The sequence below is a fragment of the Rousettus aegyptiacus genome, unplaced genomic scaffold, assembly GCF_014176215.1.
Source record: "Rousettus aegyptiacus isolate mRouAeg1 unplaced genomic scaffold, mRouAeg1.p scaffold_m13_p_3, whole genome shotgun sequence".
Classification (NCBI taxonomy): domain Eukaryota; kingdom Metazoa; phylum Chordata; class Mammalia; order Chiroptera; family Pteropodidae; genus Rousettus; species Rousettus aegyptiacus.
The window spans coordinates 172039149-172063368 of NW_023416306.1; the positions used below are offsets into that span (position 1 = coordinate 172039149).

Genomic DNA, 24220 nt, shown 5'->3' on the forward strand with positions numbered 1-24220 from the left:
GGCCCAGCTTGTGGTTCTGTCAGCCCAGATAGCTTGGTCTGAAAACGTGGAGACGGCTCTGAGCAGCATCGGCGGGAGTGGAGACGCGGCGCCCTTGCACTCCGTGCTGAGCAACGTGGAGGTCACGCTCAACGTGCTGGCCGACTCGGTCCTCATGGAGCAGCCGCCGCTCCGCAGGCGGAAGCTGGAGCACCTGGTCAGTCCCGCACCTGCCCCCCGGCTCTCCAGTGCGGCTCTCACGCCGTCAGCTCAGGCCGTTGGTCGTGCGTGGAAAATATTCTAACTGGCCTCGTGGGGGGTGGGTGCTTGGCTCTCTGTTCTTGTCCAGAGGTGATCGTTTGACACATCCTGGTAAAAAGAGGACCGGGTCCGGGGTCTTTCACTCTGTCTCATCTCCTTCCCGAAGAGCCGCTGTGGCGGTGTCAGCAGGCCCCAAGCTCAGAGTCCCCCATTACGGGGTTTGTGCCCCGATGTATGGCACGGACAGTTAGGACAGAGAGGGCTGTCCCCCATCACGTCTGTGTTGGCTGCAGAGTTTTTCCTCGGTGAGGTGGTTTTGGGTTTGCTGCAGCTCTTCATCCTATTTAATTGCGCTTCATGGAAGTGAGTTGCTAACAGTGGATTTGCGCCTTGAAGCGCAGTACGGACACCCCGGGCTCCCCGTGTTGGTCCCCCAGATGATCTGCACACCCGCGGAAGGCACTGCAGGCTCGGGCCGGGACAGGCTCTCACGGTGACTCTCTTCAGATTACAGAGTTGGTTCACCAGAGAGACGTGACCAGATCCCTCATCAAAAGCAAGATCGACAACAGCAAGTCCTTCGAGTGGCTCAGCCAGATGCGGTTTTACTTTGACCCGAAGCAGACGGATGTGTTACAGCAGTTGTCCATCCAAATGGCAAACGCCAAGTTTAACTATGGCTTTGAGTACCTGGGCGTTCAGGACAAGCTGGTCCAGACCCCCCTCACCGACCGCTGCTACTTGACGATGACACAGGCCTTGGAGGCCAGGCTGGGCGGGTCCCCATTTGGTAAGTTACTGCACAAACCCAGACAGATGGAGATTAGGTAAATAATTTATGTATATTTCTGTATTTTATTATTAGTTTCAAGTATATAGTGCATGAGTCCGACATTTATATAGTTTGTGAAATGATCCCCCAGATCACTCCAGCACCCCTCTGGCTCTCCACACAGACATTACGTTACTGCTGACTGCTTCCCCGTGCTGTGCACCTCAGCCCTGTGACCATCTACCAGCTGCTAGTTTGTACCTCTCTAATCCTTCACTCCTTTCTCCCAGCCTCCCAAACCCCCTCCCCTCTGGACGTCACCAGGTTGTTCTCTATATTTGTGAGTCTGTTTTTGTTGAGTTTGTTCATTATATTCCTTAGATTCCACATGTAAGTGAAGTCATATGATATTTATCTTTCTTTGTCTGACTTATTTCACTCAGCATATTTCTAGGTCTATTCATGTCACTGCAAATGGTAGGATTTCATTTTTTATGGCTGAGTAATACTCCATTGTACACATGGACCATAACTTCTTTAAGCAGTCAGTCGTCTGTCGATGGGCACTCAGGTTGCTTCCACGTCTTGGTGGTTGTGAATAGGTCTGCCGTGAGCATAGGGGTGCACAGATCTCTACAGATTATCGTTTTGGTTTTCTCTAAATACATTTCTTAATTACGTGATTATTATATTCTAACAACTGCACATTTGTGTGCATTTATTGCATCTACTTTGACTTTTTAAATGACTTGTCTTCTACTGTCTTTTCAAAACTGAGGCTGAGTCGCTTTCCTCGTGTCACAGGGCCTGCGGGGACTGGGAAGACCGAGTCCGTCAAAGCTCTGGGCCATCAGCTCGGACGCTTTGTTTTGGTTTTCAACTGTGACGAGACCTTCGATTTCCAGGTGAGGAGCTCTCTGGGACCCCCTCAGAATCTCAGGGCCTGGGAGGGTCAGGTGGGGATACCGAGCCTATGCCTCCCTCAAAGCCACTGGCCCTTCCTCGGGGTGGTCTTTGGATCATTTGGGGACCAGGTGTTGCTGTGGGCCGTTTGGTACCCAACATACATGCTTTGGCGTTGCCTTATGCTTCAACATCATTTTTCTTAGGGCAATTTTTTAAAGAAATGGCATACCTTGGAATAAATAAATGTTATGAAAAAGATTTTTTTTAATCAACAAAAAGTGATAGAATAAAAACAACTTTGTCATTAGGATTTGGGGCACAGAAGGAAAAAGTGTGATACTCTGTGTCTGCCCACTCACACTCACTGTTTCTGAAGCCCTTTGCCACGTGTGGGCACTGGGCCCTCACCTCACCTGTGAATCTGGTTCCACCTTCACGGCCACCTGGTGGGGAGGTGCTGTGACCCCCGCTCCAAAGAAGAGCGGGCGTGGGTCCCCAGATGAGACTTGCCCAAGGTTGGACAGATCACCCGAGCCAGGTCGCGAGCCCTGTGGATCGGGGTGAAGGCAGGTAGTTTAGAGTTTGTCTTCCTTCCTGTTTCAGGCGATGGGACGGATCTTCGTGGGGCTTTGCCAGGTGGGGGCGTGGGGCTGCTTCGATGAGTTCAACCGCCTGGAGGAGCGCATGCTGTCGGCTGTGTCCCAGCAGGTGCAGTGCATTCAGGAAGCGCTGCGTGAGCACTCCAACCCCAACTACGACAAGAGTAAGCCTCCTTCCTGCGGCGGTCCCCGGACTGGAGGGGCGTGCGCCCCGCTGTGGATGTTGCCAGCTCTCCGCTCAGACGAGCGCGCAGTTAGCTTCGCTCCCTGGGCTCAGTTGCAGGCAGCGTGCTGGGCCCCTGGTGGAGGTGGGGGAGACCCGGGTAGCGCCACACTGGCGGCTTGTGCTCCTCGTTCCAGAGCAGCCCCCGCCCGAGCAGTCCTTCCTCGGGGGGCCAGGCACCCTGTGCGCCTCCCACAGCGTCTGCCCTGGAGCAGGTGCTGGCCCGCGTGGGCCACCGTGTTCCCGTCCTCCCCCAGGCCTGGCTCCCGAGCCGGCTGTTGGCCCGTGCTCCTCCGGGGAGCGTGGGCGCGAGCCCTCGGCCAGGTGAGCGGCTGTCACGGGAGGCTCCAGGGCTGCCTCCCGCCGCGTCCCACGCACAGCCTGGGCATGCGGGGCAGGGGAGCGTGGGCACGAGCCCTCGGCCAGGTGAGCGGCTGTCACGGGAGGCTCCAGGGCTGCCTCCTGCCGCATTGCATGCGCGCAGCCCGGGCGTGCGGGGCAGGCAGGCCCGTCGGTGCGTGACGTGCACGTCCAGCTCTCTGTGTGCCCTTTTGTTCTGTAAACGCGGTGACTGCCTAGGTGACTGCCTCGCAAATAGTTGGCCAGGCCTCGTAGGCAAAGCAAGGGGGTCTTCAGGGAAGCAGTACCTGTGTGCGCGGGGTTCCCTTCTGGAGCGCACTTGCTGCTCCCCCAGGTGGCTGGGAGCCGTACGCGGTTTAGTGGTCCCCGGAAAGTGTGATTCTCACCATCTCAGCCAGCCAGGAGTATCACGGCGTTCACTTTATTTCTGCAACTCTCTTTGGATGGCATTTGTAGTCTGATGTTGACCCTGTGACATAACATTGTAACAACTACATGGCGAGCTTCCTGCCCTGGTGGCTTGATCTGTTACACAGACACTTCCGTGTGGGTGACATGTGCGCAGTGGGTCTGCCAGGCAGGGTGGATGCACCCGCTGAGTGCCTAACAAAAGGCCAGAGAGCCGCTCTCCTGGAGTGCTGGGCTTTGGGTTTCCAAGGCCAGTGTGGAAGTGGGCGCTTTGTAATTTCAGAGAGATTTTTAAAATAGATTTTTGAACATCGTGAGTCTTAACGCCATCATCCAATTTTCAGCCTCTGCGCCCATTACCTGCGAGCTGCTCAACAAACAAGTCAAGGTGAGCCCAGACATGGCCATCTTCATCACCATGAACCCTGGCTACGCAGGCCGGTCGAACCTCCCCGACAACCTGAAGAAGCTGTTCCGGAGCTTGGCCATGACCAAGCCCGACCGGCAGCTCATCGCCCAGGTCATGCTGTACTCACAGGGCTTCCGCACCGCCGAGGTCCTTGCCAACAAAATCGTCCCGTTCTTTAAGTGAGTGGCGCAGCGTGATCCGGCATCACGTTTCTTTCTATGTGAAATGTGCCTGTTTAAATTTCACCTCTCGTCATGGCGCATCTTTCAAAGTATCCTCTGAGTTCTTGATAGCGTGACACTGTGGCTGCTTAAAGCAGACTGTCTGTTCAAACTTTTCCTCTCTAGACTATGTGATGAGCAGCTCTCTTCTCAAAGTCATTATGACTTTGGTCTTCGAGCCCTGAAGAGTGTGTTGGTGAGTGCGGGGAACGTGAAGAGGGAGAGAATTCAGAAGATAAAGAGGGAGAAAGAAGAACGAGGTGAAGCGGTCGATGAAGGAGAAATTGCAGAAAATCTACCTGAACAAGAGGTTTGTACAGATGCTCCTTTAACCACTCACACCTTGAGCTCTATTTAATTCCACCTCTTCAGCATTTCCATCGTGCCTCGGGCGTCCTCACTGCGGTCCTCACGGGGTGCTCCTGAGCAGAGGAGGCTAACGCTGGCGGTGGGCTGAGGGCGTGCGTGCGGGAGCGGGCGCGGTCACACCGAGCCGGGCTCCCTGCCCCCCGGCGCTCAGTCCCTTTCCCCTCACAGATTCTGATACAGAGCGTGTGTGAGACGATGGTGCCAAAGCTGGTGGCAGAGGACATCCCGCTGCTCTTCAGTCTGCTGTCGGACGTGTTCCCCGGGGTCCAGTATCACCGCGGCGAGATGACCGCCCTTCGCGAAGAGCTGCGGAAAGTCTGCCAGGAAATGTACCTGACGTACGGAGACGGAGAGGAAGTTGGCGGGATGTGGGTTGAAAAGGTAACTGCGCTTGTTCTATTGGGTGCAGTCCCCACGGACCCGCTGGCTGCGGTGACCACGGCCGCGGGACACCGGGAAGAAGCTGACAGGACTGTGTCCACAGAGGCCGGGGGACACATCGCTGCTTTATCAAGATTCGTCCCCAGATCGTTTCCTCAACTGAAATGTAGAGCAAAACTTGCCAGAAAAATCACTTATATGGTGTAGTTCACTCTGAAAATGCTGGCTAACGGCGTGATTGCAGTGGAAAATGTTTATACCAATGAAAGTTTTATTTCCAGGAGTTTCTAATACCAGTGTAAATTAACAGTATAAATCTGGTAACCAACACGTGACCTAAATTCTATACTGGCTCCTTTCTGTCCTCTTGTGAGACTTAACAAAAGTGTGGTATTTACACAAGTTGTGTTCCGAGCCTGAGAGCCACTGCACTCAATTAGACAGATTGAGTGCATGTCCACGTGGTCGCCTCCCTTCTTGGAGGGATCCTGTGTGTCTTTCCTGCGGCAGCTGGGCAAGCATCTCCTGCCCCGCTGGCTCGCACCCTTCCTGACTTATCAAAGAATGCCCCGCAGCGTACTTAGAACTCGGCTGGCATTATTTATCGTAGACGTGGCCTATGTAAAGTGTCTCTGGTTAAAACTCCTGGTTCTGCCCATGAGAATTTGTAGCACGTGTTCTCGCTTGTTGAGGCGGGAGGTGGTGAAGATCCCTGCGCGTTCTTCCTCCGGGTGGTCATGGTGCCCGTCCGTGTGGCCCGCAGGTTCTCCAGCTCTACCAGATCACCCAGATCAACCACGGCCTGATGATGGTGGGGCCCTCGGGCAGCGGCAAGAGCATGGCCTGGCGCGTTCTTCTGAAGGCTTTGGAGAGACTGGAGGGTGTGGAGGGTGTGGCCCATATCATCGACCCCAAGGCCATCAGCAAAGACCACCTCTACGGAACCCTGGACCCCAACACCAGGGAATGGACAGATGGGCTGTTCACGCACGTTCTAAGGAAGTAAGTTCGCTGTGATCCATGTTTGCATCCGGGGAACGTGGGACCTGGGTGTCCTGTCCTTAAAATACCAGTGTGTCATTTTTCCAACCAAAGTCTGTGCAAGTTAAAAAACCACTTGAGAAACCGTGACAGGGCGAGCATTTCTAAGGCTTAAAATTCCGAGTTGGCCAACAGCCGTCTGAACCTCCCACACCAGGATCATCGACAACGTGCGGGGCGAGCTGCAGAAGCGCCAGTGGATTGTCTTCGACGGCGACGTGGACCCCGAGTGGGTCGAGAACTTGAACTCGGTGCTGGATGACAACAAGCTGCTGACTCTGCCCAACGGGGAGCGCCTCAGCCTCCCGCCCAACGTGAGTGGCCCTCTGGCCCGCCTTCCCGGGCACCCCGCTCCGGGTCCACGGCCCACGAGTGCAGCTGTGGACACAGGGTCTGGGGCCGTGGGTCAGCGAGCGACTGTGTCAGGCTGTCAGTCTCTCTGTGTTCCAGACGTTGACGTCCCCCTCCTGGCGAGGGATGTCTTCACTGGGCGTGTTGACGACTCAAGCCTCCCTCCAGCCCTGGACGGTGGGGCTGTGGTTAGAATTTCTGAAGTTCCCACACGTCAGGGAAGCAGCAGAATGAAGAATTTGGGTGTGGAAACTTAGAGGCTGTCCCTTGGAAATGAGCGTTTGATCCGGGTCCTGAGCACACCGGCTCAAGAAGTGTGGGCAGGCTGGCATGGGTTCCCGTTCGTTCTTTGACCCTGGGCATCGCGTGGGTCGGGCTGGACCTAGAGGTGTTGGAAGGTGGCCAATGGTGGGTTTAAAGCTTGTGCTGATGGCGCCACCGATGGACAGGAGGTGTGTGTGCGAGAAAGGGGCGGAGCGTGACCCCAAGGTGTTTGGCAGCAGGTGAACATAAGCTATTGTCACCGAGGGTCAGCCTTAGTGGTCATCGTCACTGGAGCCGAGCCACGGGTGCTGCGTGGCGCTCTCAAAGTGTGCACCCCCTCAGACCCGAGTCTCGGTTTGACCCGCGAGGCCTTTCTCATAGCTCCTCCCACAGATTCTAACTTGTCAGAAGGAGGTTCCTTCCCTGCGAGGTTTGTCGGCACTGAGGGTTAGGGCTCTGGAGTTGGGGCGCCTGGTTTGAGTCTCAGCCCCACCACCCGCGGGTGGTGGGACCTGGGCAAGGCCCCCTCCCCATCTGTAAGATGGAGACGATGCGGGCCCGCCTCGAGGGTTGGCGGGGACAGGAGGGTGTGCGGTCATGGCCGGTGCCCCCCCCCCCCCCGAGGGGCTGTGGCTTCCCCGCGCCAGGAGCTCGTCCTCCCGTGGCCCAGTGCTCCTTCCCCACCACGCTCGCCGCTGCCCAGGTTCCTGCGGGGAGAGGTCGGTGGATGTTGCAGTCATGTGACCCGTAGATATTTCTACTTTTAAACTAAGTGCAGAGCGATTACGTTCAAGCCGCCCTTTCAGTGTGTGTGCAGGTCACAGGATTTTAACATCCAGGTTTCTGCCAAACCTGCATTGTGTAATCAATCTGCTTCATGTTTTCTCTCAAGGTGCGAGTGATGTTCGAAGTGCAGGACTTGAAGTACGCCACGCTGGCCACGGTGTCGCGCTGCGGCATGGTCTGGTTTAGCGAGGATGTGCTCAGCACGGACATGATCTTCAACAACTTCCTGGCCAGGCTGCGCAGCATCCCGCTGGACGAAGGGGAGGACGAGGCCCAGCGCCGGCGCAAGAGCAAGGAGGACGAGGGCGAGGAGGCGGCTTCCCCGATGCTGCAGGTAGGGGCCGGTGTCCCCGGGGACCTGGAGGCCCTGGGGCTGGGCTGGACGGCCAGGGCCCGCCTGCTGGAGCCGGCCCCCCCGAGATGTGTGTGATGCCCGCACCAGGGAAGTGGTGTCACAGCCGCCGGGCGGGGCCGCGCTCAGGAACGAGTGACCCCCTTCAGCTTCCTTCCCTTCCTCCGCAGTCTGACGAGAGAGACTGACCTTTTCATTTCGATGGTGGAAACCAGCGTTCCTGGGAAACGTGCCTTTTGAGAACCACCAGGACGAAGGGATGAGGGTTGGCGGGCGAACCCTCGTCCTTCAGTTTTTTAATCCAAACAGTTATTTTCCAGAGGCCGTGCGACCCGCTCCCGGGCCCCGGCGGTAAGAGGTGAAAACTCCCGTGCTTTTGACACGGTCGCTTGAGCGCTGTTCGCTCCGTCTTCCAGATCCAGAGGGACGCAGCGACCATCATGCAGCCGTACTTCACGTCCAACGGCCTGGTCACCAAGGCGCTGGAGCACGCCTTCAAGCTGGAGCACATCATGGACCTGACGCGCCTGCGCTGCCTGGGCTCGCTCTTCTCCATGCTGCACCAGGCCTGCCGCAACGTGGCGCAGTACAACGCCAACCACCCCGACTTCCCCATGCAGATCGAGCAGCTGGAGCGCTACGTGCAGGTCAGGGCGCGGGCCGCACAGGCCTCGTGGGGCCCCGACCCTCCCGACACCACACGCCCACTGTGGCGTGTCCTTTCCTGGGGAGAGGGCCAGCCTTTCACGAAGGGCGGGCATGATCCCGGAACCCCGGGAGCCGCTCTGCAGGTTAACGTTGCCGTCAGCGTCTTTGTTCTGCTGCTGAAACTTCGTAACTGATGCTCGTACCTCCTCTCTCAATAGCGGTATCTGGTTTACGCCATCCTCTGGTCCTTGTCTGGAGACAGTCGGCTGAAAATGAGAGCGGAGCTGGGTGAATACATCAGGAGGATCACGACCGTGCCGCTGCCGGCCGCCCCCAACGTCCCGATTATCGATTACGAAGTAAGCGCGTGGGCCGCCGCCTGCCTCCCTCCCCCTCCCTTCTGGCTGTGTTGGTTTGATTCACCCCGGAGCCACCTTGCCGTGAACTTTGATTTTGTCGTCCCATTTCACAAAAACATCTCATTCTTTTAGTTTTGTGTGGTACAAGGAATGCAGAGTAACGTAAAGGTCCTGATTTCTGTGGGAGCGAGGGCCGCGGGCCCTGGGGTGACAGCCCCATCTCTGTGTCTAGGTGTCCATCAGTGGAGAGTGGTCACCGTGGCAGGCCAAGGTGCCTCAGATCGAAGTGGAGACCCACAAGGTGGCGGCCCCTGACGTCGTCGTGCCGACCCTGGACACCGTCCGCCACGAAGCCCTCTTGTACACCTGGCTGGCCGAGCACAAGCCCCTGGTCCTGTGCGGCCCCCCTGGGTCCGGCAAGACCATGACCCTCTTCAGCGCCCTCCGGGCCTTGCCCGACATGGAGGTAGGCGCCGGGAGGGGCCAGCGAGCCTTTGGTGGTCAAACGTGGACGGGTCCTGCAGCGCTGTTCCTCCCCCGGCCAGGTCGTGGGCCTGAACTTCTCAAGCGCCACGACCCCGGAGCTCCTGCTGAAGACCTTCGACCACTACTGCGAGTACCGGCGCACCCCGAACGGCGTCGTCCTGGCCCCGGTGCAGCTCGGGAAGTGGCTGGTGTTGTTCTGCGACGAGATCAACCTGCCAGACATGGACAAGTACGGGACGCAGAGGGTCATATCCTTCATCAGACAGGTTCGTCTGCACCCGCGGGCCCCTTCTGCCCCCCATCCTATTCGCACTTGGTTCTGACGTGTGACCCCTGCTCGCGTTCAGATGGTGGAGCATGGAGGCTTTTACCGAACCTCAGACCAAACGTGGGTGAAGCTGGAGAGGATCCAGTTCGTCGGGGCCTGCAACCCGCCCACGGACCCTGGAAGGAAGCCCCTCTCTCACAGGTGACAGCCCCGCAGGCTCTCCCGCCCCACACGCCAGTTCCGGGGGGGCTTTAGGCACAGCACTACAGAAAGCTGGGTTAGTTATGGAAAGGTAACAAAGTACCGCGTATCACAGAGTCGCTCCTGGGTCCCTCGCACGGCTCGGTGACACTGGGAAACACATGTGAAAGTAAAAGCGTTTTCTGCTGCCCCGGGCCCGTCCGCGGGGTCGGGGGGCCGAAACAAGCCTGCATCGTGTCCCTTCTTCACTCGATTTTTTATCAAGTGTTTCGCGTCTACTAGTACGTGTCAGACCCAGGCCTGGGCAGTTCGAGTGGGACCTCGGATGACTGTGCCGTGAAGCCTGCGTGGGTGGGCGAGGGGGCCGCCTCAGGGCCAGACCCCAGGACGGGGCGCTGCGCTGCGCACGGCTCGTGGCCGGGAGGGACTGAGCCTCTCCTTGGGCACAGGTTCCTGCGCCACGTGCCCGTGGTGTACGTGGACTACCCCGGGCCCGCCTCCCTGACGCAGATCTACGGCACCTTCAACCGGGCCATGCTGCGGCTCATCCCGTCGCTGCGCACGTACGCGGAGCCGCTCACCGCCGCCATGGTGGAGTTCTACACCATGTCGCAGGTACGCTCCTCTGCGTCTGGCTGCCGCGCTCCGCGGGGAGACTGGGCTTTCTCAGAGCCTCTCTGCAGGTGCCGTCCCGGCCTCCCTCTGCCCGTCCTGCATCCGCAGTCTGGCTCATGCCTGTTCGGTCCTTGTCTGTACATGTGTGCAGACGAGTTTCCTTTACAGAGTCGGGCCTGTACCATGCCGTCTCTAAAAGGGCACGCACCCTGGTCCCAGCAGCACGAGCGTGCGCGCCTGGTTCTCCTGCAGTTGGCCGCGACTGCGCTGCCCGAGCGCTGTCCGGGGCCGGGCCGGCGACACCCCCGCCAGCCGCGCTGCGTCCCCCTGTCCTCGTCACGTCAGCATCTGGGAACTATTTGTTAGCAAGGTCTCCGCCCCCGGATGCACAGAGGCAGTTGCTAGTTGTGTGTCTTTGTGAAGCCTCCTCACGCACGCTCTTGAACCAAGCAAGGGGTCACGCGCGAGGACTCCCGGCTGTCCAGTGGCACGTCCGTCTTGTTTGAAGTGTTTTATGAAAGTGCCGCCCATTGCACATCACGAACATTTTTAACTTTGCGTAATTACAGTTTTTTCTCTACGTAATTTTTAACATCATCAGTATAAAACCTTTTTTTGGTTGTTTCTGCTTTCTAATTCATGCTTTGAAAGACTTTCCTCTAACTTAGGGATTATATTTTTTAAAATGTTTTCAGAACAATTTTCTGTGGTTTCATGTTTTTTCACCATAAAATGAGCAACTTGGGCCTAACTGCTCCGGACAGTTGTCCAGTCGTTCCAGCGTTGCTTGATCCACCCTGAGCTATTCCAGGGTCTGGATTTTTTATTCTTAACGTGAACGTGTTGAGCGGCGTTTGACCTTTCACCCCTGTCCGTGTCTCACGCCATTCGTGTCTCCGGCCTCCCGGCCTGTGCAGGAGCGGTTCACGCAGGACACGCAGCCCCACTACATCTACTCGCCCCGCGAGATGACGAGGTGGGTGCGCGGCATCTTCGAGGCGCTGAGGCCCCTGGAGACCCTGTCCGTGGAAGGCCTCGTTCGGGTGTGGGCACACGAAGCCCTCCGTCTCTTCCAAGACAGGTAAAGCCGAGGGGCAGCGGGCCCCACGCCCCTGCTTGGCGTCCTTACTGCCCCCTGGGTCAGGCCAGTGTGAGGCCGGCCCGCCCATCGCTGAGCTCGGCCGTGCTGCTGCTGGAGGGGCAGGGCCAGCGAGGGATCCATGTGACCACCCCTGAGGTCGTGGGTCACGGGGACTGCCCATCGCTGGTGACCCTGTGACCTCGGGAGAGGCACTTCGACCTCTTTGACTGTCGGGCGGGCTCCACACGGGGCGATGGCCTTGTCGGAGCGCAGAGTTAAGATGCCATCTGACAGCACAGGGCGTGCGGCTCCGTGACCACTGCCCCCAGGCCCCACCCGGCCTCCGCTCTCGCCCGGGCTGCAGCTGCGTCTCTGGGACGTCGGTTTCTCTGTTTTGCCTGTTGACCACTTGTGTTAGCTTTTTCGCTGTGCGCTTTGACTTTTCCTAGTCAGGTGACCAGCGCGTAAGGGAAGGCACTGCTTGCTGGTGACTGGCCATCCGCGTCCGTCCCCGGAGGGCTGTGGTCTGAGTCACAGTCAGTGTCAGTAAAAAGCTAAGGCTGTTTGTCGTTCAGAGAATCTTGAGAATTATCGACCTTTTAAAATCAGGGCCGTTTTAATGCATCCTTTTAGTTCCATGTGATTTTTATCTTGCAGTAAATAATCTTAGAAAAATTATCTTACAGTAATTTTTGCAGCTCCTGCCTTGTCATACCCTTTTCTTATGTTTTCAATTTTCTGTGTTTTAGCACTGTCGTTCTTCACAGAGTTTCAGGCTCAGTTTAGGTTAGCGAGGAAAAGTTTAAGTGTATTGTTTTAACTAAATGTCTAGTAAACAGCACATCTGAACTGGCTGTTTGTTGATACAACCTCACAGTTCCTGGTCGCAGAGTTGGGGGAGATGATCTGCCGGGAACGAGGTTCCTTGGAACAGCGTGGGAGGGGTGGGCAGGGCGGGGCCCCGCACCCCAGCCTGCGCGGGGCTTCCTGCCGTGGCCCGTCTGCAGCGGACGCGGTCCCAGCAGGACGAGCTCCTCCGGCCACTGGCAGTGTCTTAGCCCTGGCAGCCCTATTTTTATATCCTTTTGGGGTTCTACCACTTTAAAAATGTAGTTTTTTTGTTGTTACGTGAGCTACCTTTACTTGCTCTTTTTTTAATTACGAAAAAGAATTTTGAGGTACAGGGTAATTTTCACAGATTTCCCAAAATACCAAAGACAGAATTTTGTTTAGATTCAGATGTAGCCGTAGCAGTTGGGCGTCTCAGCACACTGGGCCGCAGTGACTACACGACGTGCCTTCGCTGGACGCCGTCCCATAGCCTGCTAAGTGCCAGTGGTCGGCTTCTCGTGAGGCCCCCGCCTGCGAGGACAGCTCCATCCCCCCGCCCCCGCGGGCTCCGTGGGCTCCCGGCTCAGCCCTGTGCCTCCGAGCGGCGCCCTTACAGTGCCTCAGGCCGCCTCGCCAGCAAGCTCACAAACCGGAGCCAGTATCATTTTTTAAATCAGTGTGATCGAACCTGTCTAGGGGACTTAGTAAAAGTAAGGTGACGCCTGAGCTCCGAGGGCTTTTATATTTAATGTTAAAGGTTACATTGCTCGAGCCATCTCACAATCAGATTCTTAGGTTTTTCCATTTGCAGGAAATGGAAATTTCTGGTAGAGAAGCACCCTGCCCTTGGAGCAGGTCCCGCTGCCCCAGCGCGCACACACACACACCCTGGTGGTCTCCCACCATGGCCCGGGGCCTCACGCGTGCTCTGCTCCTCCCCACAGACTCGTGGGGGACGAGGAGCGACGCTGGACGGACGAGAACATCGACATGGTGGCCCTCAAGCACTTCCCCAACATAGACAAGGAGCGGGCGACGAGCCGGCCCATCCTGTACAGCAACTGGCTGTCAAAGGTGAGAACCGGCTCCGCTTCCCTCCGTCCTTGCAGTTAGAATTGTCTTCTGACCGGCCTCTCCGTTTTGAAGTGCCTGTGGCTGAAGCTGTGCTCGTAGGCGCGCTGGCGGGCTGCGTGTTTGCGGCCATCGGTGACCTGGGGTGGAAAATCCCAGGGCAGCGGCTGCGGCTGGCCTTTCTGCTCCCTGCCCTGGCTGCTCCAGCCACTAGAAGATGTGCTTCGGTGTGTTTGCCGTGAAAGGAGCCTTCGCTTTCGCTTTTCTCACACTGAAGATGGGGTGATGGTGAAAGTCTTGTGTGAAAACGTCCTATGTGTTAGGGTACTAAACCAGAGTGGCATTTCCAGGACAGCTCTCTTCCAGGACAGCTGAGCGCTGTCCTTTTCTTTGAGAAAGACGGGTCCGTTGTAACAGTCGCCAGCTCCATACGCACTTCTTGCGGGAGGCCCTGCCGCTCGGCGGCGAGCACAGCCAGCCTTTGGGGAGCTGCAGCGCACTGGGGCCGGGGGAGCCATCCCGGCACAGGCCGCCCTCGCGTTGGTCCCTAAAGGGTTCCCAGGCCTTAGTGTCAGCAGGACATGCCAAGCAGAGGGCCCAGCAGCAAAGGCCCAGGACAGGAAGGGGCAAGGCAGGTTTGTTCAGCATTGCTAGAATTTTTTATCCATTTCTGGACGTGAGATGCTGATCCTTCACTTATAGGCAACATCTTTGCCTGGTGGCTTTCTTTTCATTCTGTTTATAGTGTCTTGTGAGAAAGATGTTGTTAACGATTCCTATCACTTAAATCCATAACCCATCAGTGATTTTGTGTATGAAGTGAGCCGTGGCTCTGTTTTCGGCTTTTTTTCATATGGACGTCCATCGTCCCCGGCACTGTTTGCTGACTGGCCCTCCACTCCGCAGTGTCACTGCCGTATGAGGCTGCCCTGTGCGCGGTCTGTTTCAGAGCTTCCCTGCTGTTGATCTGTGACTTCCCGTGGGAAAACCACGCAGTCTCGATGACAGTAGTGAGTGTGGCCGATAGGCCAGGTCCTCACACCTGGTTCGACTTTAGGGCGAACTTGACCGTTTGGGCCCTTTCCTCTGCCCACTGAAATTTAGAACTGCTTTGTCTAGGTGCACCCAAACCGCCACTGCCATCCACTCCTGGGCTTCGGCTGGGGCTGCACGGACTCTCAATGTCAGTGTGGGTGGAAGCGACCCCTCTGCAGTAGCATGCTTTTTTCCTCCTTGACGATAGTGTAGCTCTTCATTTATTTAGGTATTTTGTGATGTCTTTCAGTGAAATTTAGTTTTCTCTGTAAAATTTTTCTGTATTTTTTGGTACAGTCCTAGTTAACTTCCATTTTTGTTGCTACATTATAAACGGTATCTTTTGTTGCATTTTTAACAATGTTTTGCTATATGGAAATACAACTGACCATGGTGAGATAACTAAGATAATTTATTCTTAGTGAAGTGGGTCTTGCCTTTTTTCCTACAGGACTACATCCCAGTAGACCAAGAAGAGCTAAGAGATTATGTCAAAGCCAGGCTGAAAGTCTTCTACGAGGAAGAACTGGATGTCCCTCTGGTCCTGTTCAATGAAGTGTTAGACCACGTGCTCAGGATCGACCGGTGGGCTTTTTGTTGTCCCGTCCTCAGGGTGGGGGGATCGTGCCAGGCCTGCCGCTGTCCTGACAGACCTCCCCCCGCCTCCGCCTCCGCCTTCTCTGCCAAGCCACTCCCCGCTTTCTTTCTAAGTCCAGCTTCCCTGTGCTAACCTTTCCTGCGAAGCAGAACTTCCTTCAGCCCCTCCTAGCCCTTCACACCTGCCATGCTGACAGCCCTTTCAACCTCCTGCTGGAATCGGGTCTCGTGTCACCTGAGTGTCTGGGGGACAAGACCATGTCTTACTGCTCTTTGCTTCCCACTGGACCTGGGAAAGAACAATTGGTCAACAAATGCTGAACGTACAACAAATTCAAGTCAAAACACTAGAAATATAGATCGAATCCTGTCAAAACAGTAGAAGTATAGATTGAATCCTGAAAAAGTTTAGGACGTGAGTGTCAAAGGGGAATGCAGCATAACAGCCTTAAAATTTGTCCTTCCTGGTGTTTCAGAATATTCCGCCAGCCTCAAGGCCACTTGCTTCTGATCGGTGTCAGCGGAGCAGGAAAAACCACTCTGTCCCGCTTCGTGGCCTGGATGAACGGGCTGAGCGTGTACCAGATCAAGGTGGGTCTGCCTCCTGCCTCGTGGTCTGAGCGGTGGCCTCAGCTCGCGCACGGAGCCCCTTGAGTGAGAGCAGATCTGACCTGCCAACCGCTCCTGCAGGTGCACAGGAAGTACACCGGGGAAGACTTCGATGAGGATCTTCGGACGGTGTTGAGACGCTCTGGCTGTAAAAATGAAAAGATAGCATTTATCATGGATGAGTCCAATGTATTGGATTCTGGATTCCTGGAGCGAATGAACACACTTCTGGCCAATGGAGAGGTGACTCGGTGCCCAGTCTCGTCGTGCGTCACATGGCGTTGGATTGCCAGGACCAGTCAGGCATGGTGCTGCTTTCTTCCTAGGTCCCCGGTCTCTTCGAAGGAGATGAGTACGCCACCTTGATGACGCAGTGCAAGGAGGGGGCGCAGAAGGAGGGCCTGATGCTGGACTCGCACGAGGAGCTGTACCGGTGGTTCACCAGCCAGGTCATCCGCAACCTGCACGTCGTCTTCACCATGAACCCGTCCTCCGAGGGGCTCAAGGACCGTGCGGCCACCTCCCCCGCACTTTTTAACCGGTACGCTGGTCCCTGCTCAGCTCTGGGTCGGAGCAGTCGGTTCCCTTCCCCAGGGCCACCTTCTCCTGGGGGCTGTGCTGAGGTGCGGGCGTCTTCTTCAGGTGTGTGCTGAATTGGTTTGGGGACTGGTCCACGGAAGCTCTGTATCAAGTCGGCAAAGAATTCACAAGTAAGATGGACCTGGAGAAGCCGAACTACATTGTGCCCGATTACATGCCACTCGTGTATGACAAGCTGCCGCAGCCCCCGTCGCATCGGGAAGCCATCGTGAATAGCTGTGTGTTTGTTCATCAGACTCTTCACCAGGTGGGTTCTGCTCAGAGGTCACGGGGAGAACAGAGCTGACCCCTGTGCCGCAGTACAACTAAGCCGACACAAAAGGGGGCCCGAAGTTCTTCAGACGTGACACTGCCATCGCCTGCGAAAGAGCGGCTTCTCCGCTGCCCTCTGGCCTCTCGATGCCATCTCATCCTGTCTCCAGCCCTTTACCGCCCCGCGATTCCGTGGGAAGCGCGCTCTGCTTTTCTCTTCCTGCCGCCCCGGTGTCCAGGCCCCGCTCCCTCCACGCGACCAGGGGCGGCCCGCTCCGGCTGTCCAGGGCCACACGGGTCTCCGGCTCGGCCGCCCGGCTCTGCATTCGCGGCACAGAAGCCCCTGCGGGCTGCGTACAGGCGCGTGACATGGCCGGGCCTGACAGCCGGCAGCTTGCTGGCCTTGCGCCAGGCCGTGTGTGATGGAGGAGCCTGGTCTGCTCCGTCTGAAGCGCCTGGTGAAAACCACTCCATCGGCCACCTCCCTGGCCTGCGGAGTGCGGTCCGGCCCCGGCTCCCCCTGCTGGCCCTGCTTCACCACCGCCCTGCTCACGTGTGTCCCTTTCGGCAGAGGGGACCAAGAGCAGTGGATGGCGTGAGGCCTTGCTGCCTCGCCTCGCTCTTGCTGGCGCCATCTCTCGTTTCGGTATCATCCGCTGAAAGTAAGCAGGAGAGGGCCGAGGCGGCCTAACTGTCATTGACACGGTAACCCCCAGTCTGTGGAGACTTTTCTGAGGTTGCCAGGCTCCCCCTCGCCATCTTAGGGAAATCTGATGAGAAAGCCTAGAGGTCTAAGGGACGTTGGATCTCGTAGGAGGCTGAGCTGAGGCCCCACCTCTACTACTGTGACTCCTGAGGGCTGTGTCATGCCACCAGGTCACACCGAGGGCCAACAGGCAGAACAGGTAGGGTTTTTTGAGGTGAAATCAGAGAACATCCTGAAGAGTGAAAGACGTAACTGTTTTCTCGAAGGCCAACGCTCGGTTAGCCAAGCGAGGCGGCAGGACCATGGCCATCACACCCCGGCACTACCTGGACTTCATCAACCATTACGCCAACCTGTTCCACGAGAAGCGGAGCGAGCTGGAGGAGCAGCAGATGCACCTGAACGTGGGGCTCCGGAAAATCAAAGAGACCGTCGACCAGGTTCGTGGCCGGCGCGCGCTGCCGTTGGCGGCACAGGCCTGGGCGAGGCGCGCTCGCTCGGGCCTCCCGTCTGCGCGCCTCACGTGCTTGTCATTCCGTAGGTGGAAGAGCTGCGTCGTGACTTGAGGATAAAGAGCCAAGAGCTGGAGGTGAAGAACGCGGCGGCCAACGACAAGCTGAAGAAGATGGTGAAGGACCAGCAAGAGGCCGAAAAGAAAAAGGTGCTCCCTTCCCGTCAGGAGCCGGGGCCGGGGCCGGGGCCGGGGCAGGCCGGGGCGGGTTTACCATCCCTGAGGAGAGTGGGAAGTGCAGGCCGAGACGGGTTGCAGGGTTTAACAGGTCAGGGGTGTTTGGGACGGGGTGAGGGGCGTTGTGCTGGGACCACCCAGCGCTTAACCCGCAGCTGAGCCGTCCTTCCTTTCTAGGTCATGAGCCAAGAAATTCAGGAACAGCTGCATAAGCAGCAGGAAGTAATTGCAGACAAACAAATGAGCGTCAAAGAGGACCTCGACAAGGTGGAGCCCGCCGTCATCGAGGCCCAGAATGGTATGTGCGTGCCGTGGGTGCTTTCTCTCCACGTCACCGCGGGGCTCAGGGGCGTGAACGAGGCATGTGCACTTCCGAAAGCATCATTGAGAATATCCAAAGGCTTTTCTGCCCTTATCTCTTAAAGCAAGGTTCCTGTATAGCAGGGGTCCCCAGCCCCCGGGCCGTGGCCTGGTAGGAACCAGGCCGCACAGCGGGACATGAGCAGCAGTTGAGCGAGCGAAGCTCCATCTGTGTTTGCAGCCACTCAGGTCATCAGGCACTAGGTTGTTATAGGGGCACCAGGCCCTGGTCCCACGAAGGTCGCGGACCGCCCTAGAACTAGTCCGTTTTCACTGTAGTGAAATGCTTGTCATAAGAAAGTCGACAGAAGCTTTATGATGACAAATATTGTTTCTTTTAATCGGGTGATCATTAGAAAGTCTTGACTTGAATTTCGCTAAGAAATTCCCAGGTGCGGTGTCACCCTCTTGTCATCTCTGCGTGTGTTCTTGTCATGGCCAGTGACGACCTGAGTACTGAGAAGAGTCGCTTGGCATTGCATTTCCAGCCCGTAGAGCCTGGGCAGCGCCGCGGCAGTAGGGCAGGGGCGACCTCAAGCCTGCGCTCCTTTCCTGCCCGTTGGCATTTAGATTGTGCGGAATGACCGCATAATTACAGTGTTAAAATTTCTAAATCTTTCCGGAGGTGAAAAAATGAATGAGGACTTTTGAGACGTTTTCAAGATAACATCTTGCTTTTTATGAAATGTTGCCGTTCGTGTTTAACAGTCAGATCTTCATAATTTAAAAGATCGGCACCTGCTCTCTAAGCTATTCCAGAGGAGTTTAAGACAGAAATTCTTAGATCCACTCGGGTCTTCTGAGCAGTTGTCCCTTTTCACGTTGGCGTCGACGTGTCTGTGGCCTGGGGCCCGTCTCACGCCCGCCGTCTCCCCCGCCCCTGCACACCTCTCCCGCCGCCCTCAGCCGTGAAGTCGATAAAGAAGCAGCACCTGGTGGAGGTGCGCTCCATGGCCAACCCGCCCGCGGCCGTGAAGCTGGCGCTCGAGTCCATCTGCCTGCTGCTGGGGGAGAGCACGACAGACTGGAAGCAGATCCGCTCCGTCATCATGCGCGAGAACTTCATCCCCACCATCGTGAACTTCTCCGCCGAGGAGATCAGGTGACCGCTGCTAGCCGGGGGCCTTTCTGCTCTCTCCTGGCCTTGTCTGCGAAGCAGCGTACGCCGGAAGGCAGCGTCAGTTCGCGACATCAGTGCCCTTCCGGCCATTTCCACTCAAAGAAGTAGATTTCTTCCCCGTGTTCCCGGCCAGAGTTCTCTGACCCTTAGCCCCGCGAGCCAAACCCTTGCTGCAGTCAGAGCGGAGGCCCCATCTGTCCCCTGCTGGGGGCGGGGAGAGGACGGGAGGCCAGAGTCTTGTTCAGCAGCGGTGTCACCGTCTCCTAACGGGGCCAGTCAGTCTCGTCCTCCGTGGTCACCAGGGCAGTAGGTGGGAACTTTCCGTTTTGATTTGGCAAAAGCTCTCCTGTCCTTTGGCCCCGCACCTGCTTAGAAGCGCAACCCCTCTTTTGCAGCGACGCCATAAGGGAGAAGATGAAGAAAAACTACATGTCCAACCCAAGCTACAACTACGAAATCGTGAACCGGGCTTCACTGGCCTGTGGTCCCATGGTGAAATGGGCCATCGCCCAGGTGAGTCGCACGGCTGGGAGCTCCCGTGGGCCGTGACGCCAGTCCAGTCGCTTTCCGTGACAGTCGCCATTCGCCCTGCACAGCTTAACTACGCAGACATGCTGAAGCGGGTGGAGCCCCTGCGCAACGAGCTGCAGAAGCTGGAGGACGATGCCAGGGACAACCAGCAGAAGGCCAACGAGGTGGAGCAGATGATCCGCGACCTGGAGGCCAGCATTGCCCGCTACAAGGAGGAGTACGCGGTGCTCATCTCCGAGGCCCAGGCCATCAAAGCAGACCTGGCCGCCGTCGAGGCCAAAGTGAGCTTCCCCACGGGTCTCGTTGCCAGTGCGCCCCACCCCCACCCCCCGAATGCTTCCCTTTGGTGGCCACGTGCAACGCTTGCTGGCCTCAGCAGGTGGACCGGGATTGTCACGGTGACAGGCGCGCGTGTGCCGCGTTCTCGGCGAGCTAGCTCTGTGAAGTCTGAGAGGGTCCTGATGGCCGTCCTGCGCGTCACTGAGTGGCGTTTAGGTAGAGACCATCAGGGCAATCCCAAGCCAGTGAGCCTGCTTCCCGGTGGCCAGCTCTACACCTGTTTGTTCTCTGGCCTCGACTTCATAAGTGGCATCACTGAGGGCCTCCTCGTCGGGGTGTCCCATCCACTGCCCCCATCGCTCATGCCCGCCCCGCTCTCTGCAGCCCTCAGACTCTCCGGTCTGTGCCACCAGCACCTCCCCCTCCAGGCCGCCTGTTCCCCCTGCTCCTCCTTCCTGCCCCATCTCTGCACGCGCCTCACGCCTGACGGGATCCTGAGGCTCGTCACTGGCCGTGTGTGGCCTGGGCCGCATCTCCTCTGGGGTTGCGAACAGCTTGAGCAGGATTCTCTTTCTGGCACACCCAGGCCCCGCGCCCCACGCGGAGGGACAGGTCTGCTCGTTTATCTGTAAATCCGTGTTGTTTCTTTTCAGGTGAACCGGAGCACTGCCCTTCTGAAGAGTCTGTCTGCCGAACGCGAACGATGGGAAAAAACAAGTGAAACTTTCAAAAACCAGATGTCTACCATCGCTGGGGACTGTCTTTTGTCGGCCGCGTTTATTGCTTATGCGGGTTATTTTGACCAGCAGATGCGGCAGAACTTGTTTACCACGTGGTCCCATCACTTACAGCAGGCCAACATCCAGGTAACCCTCTGTAGGGAGTTGCAAAAAGACGTGTTTGGGGTGTGAGGCGAACGGCTGTCCGGGCAGCTCGTGCAGCCCTAACTAGACGGCGAGGAGGGAGGCCAACCGCCCTGTCCTCTCAGTTCCGCACAGATATCGCAAGGACCGAGTATCTTTCCAACGCTGATGAGCGCCTTCGCTGGCAGGCCAGCTCCTTACCTGCAGACGACCTGTGCACGGAGAATGCGATCATGCTGAAGCGCTTCAACAGGTAGGCGCTCGCGTGCACGGGGAGAGCAGCTTGGAAGTTCTTGTGTGTGGTGATCCCGGTGCAGTTTTTTTGAAACACCTCTGAGAAGGTGAGTAGGCAGTTGGGAGCGGGCTGGTAGGGCAGGCGTGTGCTTGTCCCCGACCCATTCTGTTCTTCCTCATCAGCTGGCTGAACCGCTCTGCGGTTTGAATACACATCTAGTGTGACCCGAGATTGAAGGGAGCGGTTGTGTGTTCGGGTGGACGTTAAACACACCCTCTCTTAACATGTTAAACCTGAAAACACTCAGAAGTTAAAGGGGAACTCGCCATTTGTTTTTTGGTGTAAGACCAGAGTAAGAAATGGAGTGTGGCTTCAGTGAAGGTGGACAACACTCTGCAGGCCATGGGCTTCTCAGTTCTGACTCTGGACAGGCCGCCCAGCCTCTAAGTCTCGACTCTCCTCCGTGGCCACTCTACACCCAGACACTCTCAACATTTTCTCTTTTTTACAAAATTCACTACAAGATCTCTTTTTAACGTCATCTAAATATCTGAGAGCCTTTGAGCCCTTGCTGGATGCCACTGTCCCAGGGACACAAAGATGATGACTCTTGCAGGTGTCATTTGATGTTATGAGCACGCCCTCCAGTCCCATGCGTGGCTCAGCCTCTTGCCAGATGGTGCTGGGGAGACTGTTGATCCGTCGTCAGTCTGTGTGAGGGGCTGGATTCGTCTAAATGGAAAACATGATCACTTCTAGGTGTTTACTCAGTAGGCTGACACACGTGGAGAGTGACAGACCTAAGGGTGTTTGAGGACGGGGTGTGTGCCAGCGGAAGACCTGAAATGCCTCACAGGCCCCACCTCAGTGCCAGCTGACAGAGGCCCGTGCCTGCCGTTCACATGGGACCTGCATGCAGGGGGTGCTCCAGCAGGGAGAGCGAGGGCGGGCTGTGCCCCCCCCCTCGGATGCACGTGTGTCCAGCAACACCGAGACGTGCTCCGCGTGGGCGGACCGGAAACAGGACCAAAGGATGGTGGGGTTCTCCCCACGTACCCTTCCACGAGCATTTGTGTGTACATTGCACGTTTTTAAATTTCTCAGCCGTAGGACCCTGAACACTTCGGCCTTCTGTGCCTCACGTTCCTCCTCTGTGAGAATGGGTACGATATCAGCGCTCTCTCGCACGTTAGCGGGGATTGAACGAAGACGTGTCTGTAACTTGCCAGTGTCCCTGACAGTTTAAACTCTATAATTGTTGGGTCTTGGTGCTGCTGTAGCACTGTTGATACCTAGTTAATAGGAGGTCGCCGTCTAGAAGGGATGTAAATGACGCACGGCACGGGAACTCTCACGCGGCGTGCTCGGCCTTTGGAGAGGCCCGTGCAGGATGCTGAGTGGCACCTGTGCCCCAGAGAGGGCGTTGGAGCCGCAGCCCTCGGTCCGTGCCTGCCTGCCTGCCCTCGTCCTTACGGGAGTTCTGAAACAGACGCTTTTAGCATTAAGCCCCTAGGCCACGTCTCTGCAGGGCGGTCCGGGAGGGGCGGCCTCTCCGCCTGCCTCGCGGGGCTCCGTGCCATGTCTGCGCACGTCCCGTTGGCTCCTGCAGCCTGCTCTTCCGCCTCATCCGCAGGTACCCGCTGATCATTGACCCCTCCGGACAGGCCACGGAGTTCATTATGAACGAGTACAAGGACCGTAAGATCACGCGGACCAGCTTCCTGGATGACGCCTTCAGGAAGAACCTGGAGAGCGCACTGCGGTTCGGCAACCCCCTGCTGGTGCAGGTGCGTGCGTCCGGACTCCACACCCGCTTCCGAGAGAATTCTTTTTAGGGCTACGTTTAGATCTTTTTAAAACAGTTAATGTGAAGTAAAACTAAGTTATATAATACAAAGTGATAGTTTTAAACTTTGTAAGACTTCATTTGATAACCAAAGAAAGGATAAAGCTTTGGGATTGTTCTCTTAAAAAATAAATCCAACAAAAACAGGGTTTACAGTTAGAATTCCACTTAGTCTAAGTTGTCACTGTCCCCTGGAGCCACCTGCAGTGATCGATGTGCTCTGCAGTTGGTACTGTCCAGCGTGGTGGCCACATGAGGCTCGTGGCTACCATACTGGCCAGCGCGAGTCTGAATGGCTAGGTGCTCCGGGGAGGTGTTTCTCTGGAATGGGGAGTCAGTGTCGACACACCACGATTCGGTGAACACAGTACTGTGAAGCCCTAACCGTCCAGTTTCGTACGTGTGTCTGCAGGATGTGGAAAGCTACGATCCAGTTCTGAATCCAGTGCTGAACCGCGAAGTCCGGCGAACGGGGGGTAGAGTGCTGATTACCCTCGGTGACCAAGATATAGACCTGTCCCCATCATTCGTCATCTTCTTGTCCACCCGCGATCCAACCGTAAGCAGGGGCGCTTCGCGTATAAAAGCATGGCGGTGTTGGGAGTTAACAGCCCAAGTGACAAAGCAGACTGTCCTGTCACCCCTTTGGGCAGGTCGAGTTCCCACCAGATCTCTGCTCCCGGGTCACGTTTGTCAACTTCACAGTCACCCGAAGCAGTTTACAAAGCCAGTGTCTAAATGAAGTACTTAAAGCAGAGAGACCCGACGTGGACGAAAAACGTTCTGATCTTCTTAAACTTCAAGGTACGTTTCTGGATCTGTGGCTCTCAGATCCGGGGGCAGGTGAGGAGGCTGGACTTGTAAGGGCCTGGGAGGCTCCAGCTGTGACAGACTCTTCAGAGAGCTTTCCTCGTGAGAGACGGTAAGTACTGCCGCCAACTCCGGCCGTTTCCGTCTCCGAAGGCGAGTTTCAGCTGCGTCTGCGTCAGCTGGAGAAGTCTCTGCTGCAAGCTCTGAACGAGGTGAAAGGGCGCATTTTGGACGACGACACGATCATAACGACTCTGGAGAACCTCAAGAGGGAGGCGGCCGAGGTGACGAGGAAAGTCGAGGAGACCGACATCGTGATGCAGGAGGTGGAGACCGTGTCCCAGCAGTACCTGCCGCTGTCCACCGCCTGCAGCAGCATCTACTTCACCATGGAGGCCCTGAAGCAGGTACCCGCGGCGGGCGGCCCGGGCCGGGCGGGGCCCCGGC

At 56.9% G+C, this 24220-nt stretch overlaps 1 protein-coding gene across 2 annotated transcripts in view; it reads left to right on the plus strand.

The window, feature by feature from the left end:
* DYNC1H1 (dynein cytoplasmic 1 heavy chain 1) overlaps positions 1-24220 on the plus strand; it is a 62789-nt gene that overhangs the window by 30196 nt on the left and 8373 nt on the right. For both annotated transcript variants that reach the window (XM_016166003.2, XM_016166002.2), the window contains exons 26-60: positions 2-196; positions 748-1030; positions 1817-1917; positions 2522-2681; positions 3853-4096; positions 4265-4448; positions 4676-4888; positions 5652-5890; positions 6087-6243; positions 7437-7664; positions 8099-8329; positions 8549-8689; positions 8922-9155; positions 9235-9441; positions 9523-9644; positions 10094-10259; positions 11177-11340; positions 13116-13245; positions 14729-14862; positions 15351-15465; positions 15565-15726; positions 15810-16024; positions 16126-16330; positions 17308-17481; positions 17583-17702; positions 17907-18027; positions 18996-19191; positions 19605-19722; positions 19806-20021; positions 20673-20885; positions 21008-21135; positions 22751-22904; positions 23376-23522; positions 23617-23767; positions 23927-24180. In XM_016166003.2, coding sequence (XP_016021489.2) covers positions 2-196; positions 748-1030; positions 1817-1917; positions 2522-2681; positions 3853-4096; positions 4265-4448; positions 4676-4888; positions 5652-5890; positions 6087-6243; positions 7437-7664; positions 8099-8329; positions 8549-8689; positions 8922-9155; positions 9235-9441; positions 9523-9644; positions 10094-10259; positions 11177-11340; positions 13116-13245; positions 14729-14862; positions 15351-15465; positions 15565-15726; positions 15810-16024; positions 16126-16330; positions 17308-17481; positions 17583-17702; positions 17907-18027; positions 18996-19191; positions 19605-19722; positions 19806-20021; positions 20673-20885; positions 21008-21135; positions 22751-22904; positions 23376-23522; positions 23617-23767; positions 23927-24180 — 6222 coding nt within the window. The remainder of the gene's footprint in view (position 1; positions 197-747; positions 1031-1816; positions 1918-2521; positions 2682-3852; positions 4097-4264; positions 4449-4675; positions 4889-5651; positions 5891-6086; positions 6244-7436; positions 7665-8098; positions 8330-8548; positions 8690-8921; positions 9156-9234; positions 9442-9522; positions 9645-10093; positions 10260-11176; positions 11341-13115; positions 13246-14728; positions 14863-15350; positions 15466-15564; positions 15727-15809; positions 16025-16125; positions 16331-17307; positions 17482-17582; positions 17703-17906; positions 18028-18995; positions 19192-19604; positions 19723-19805; positions 20022-20672; positions 20886-21007; positions 21136-22750; positions 22905-23375; positions 23523-23616; positions 23768-23926; positions 24181-24220) is intronic.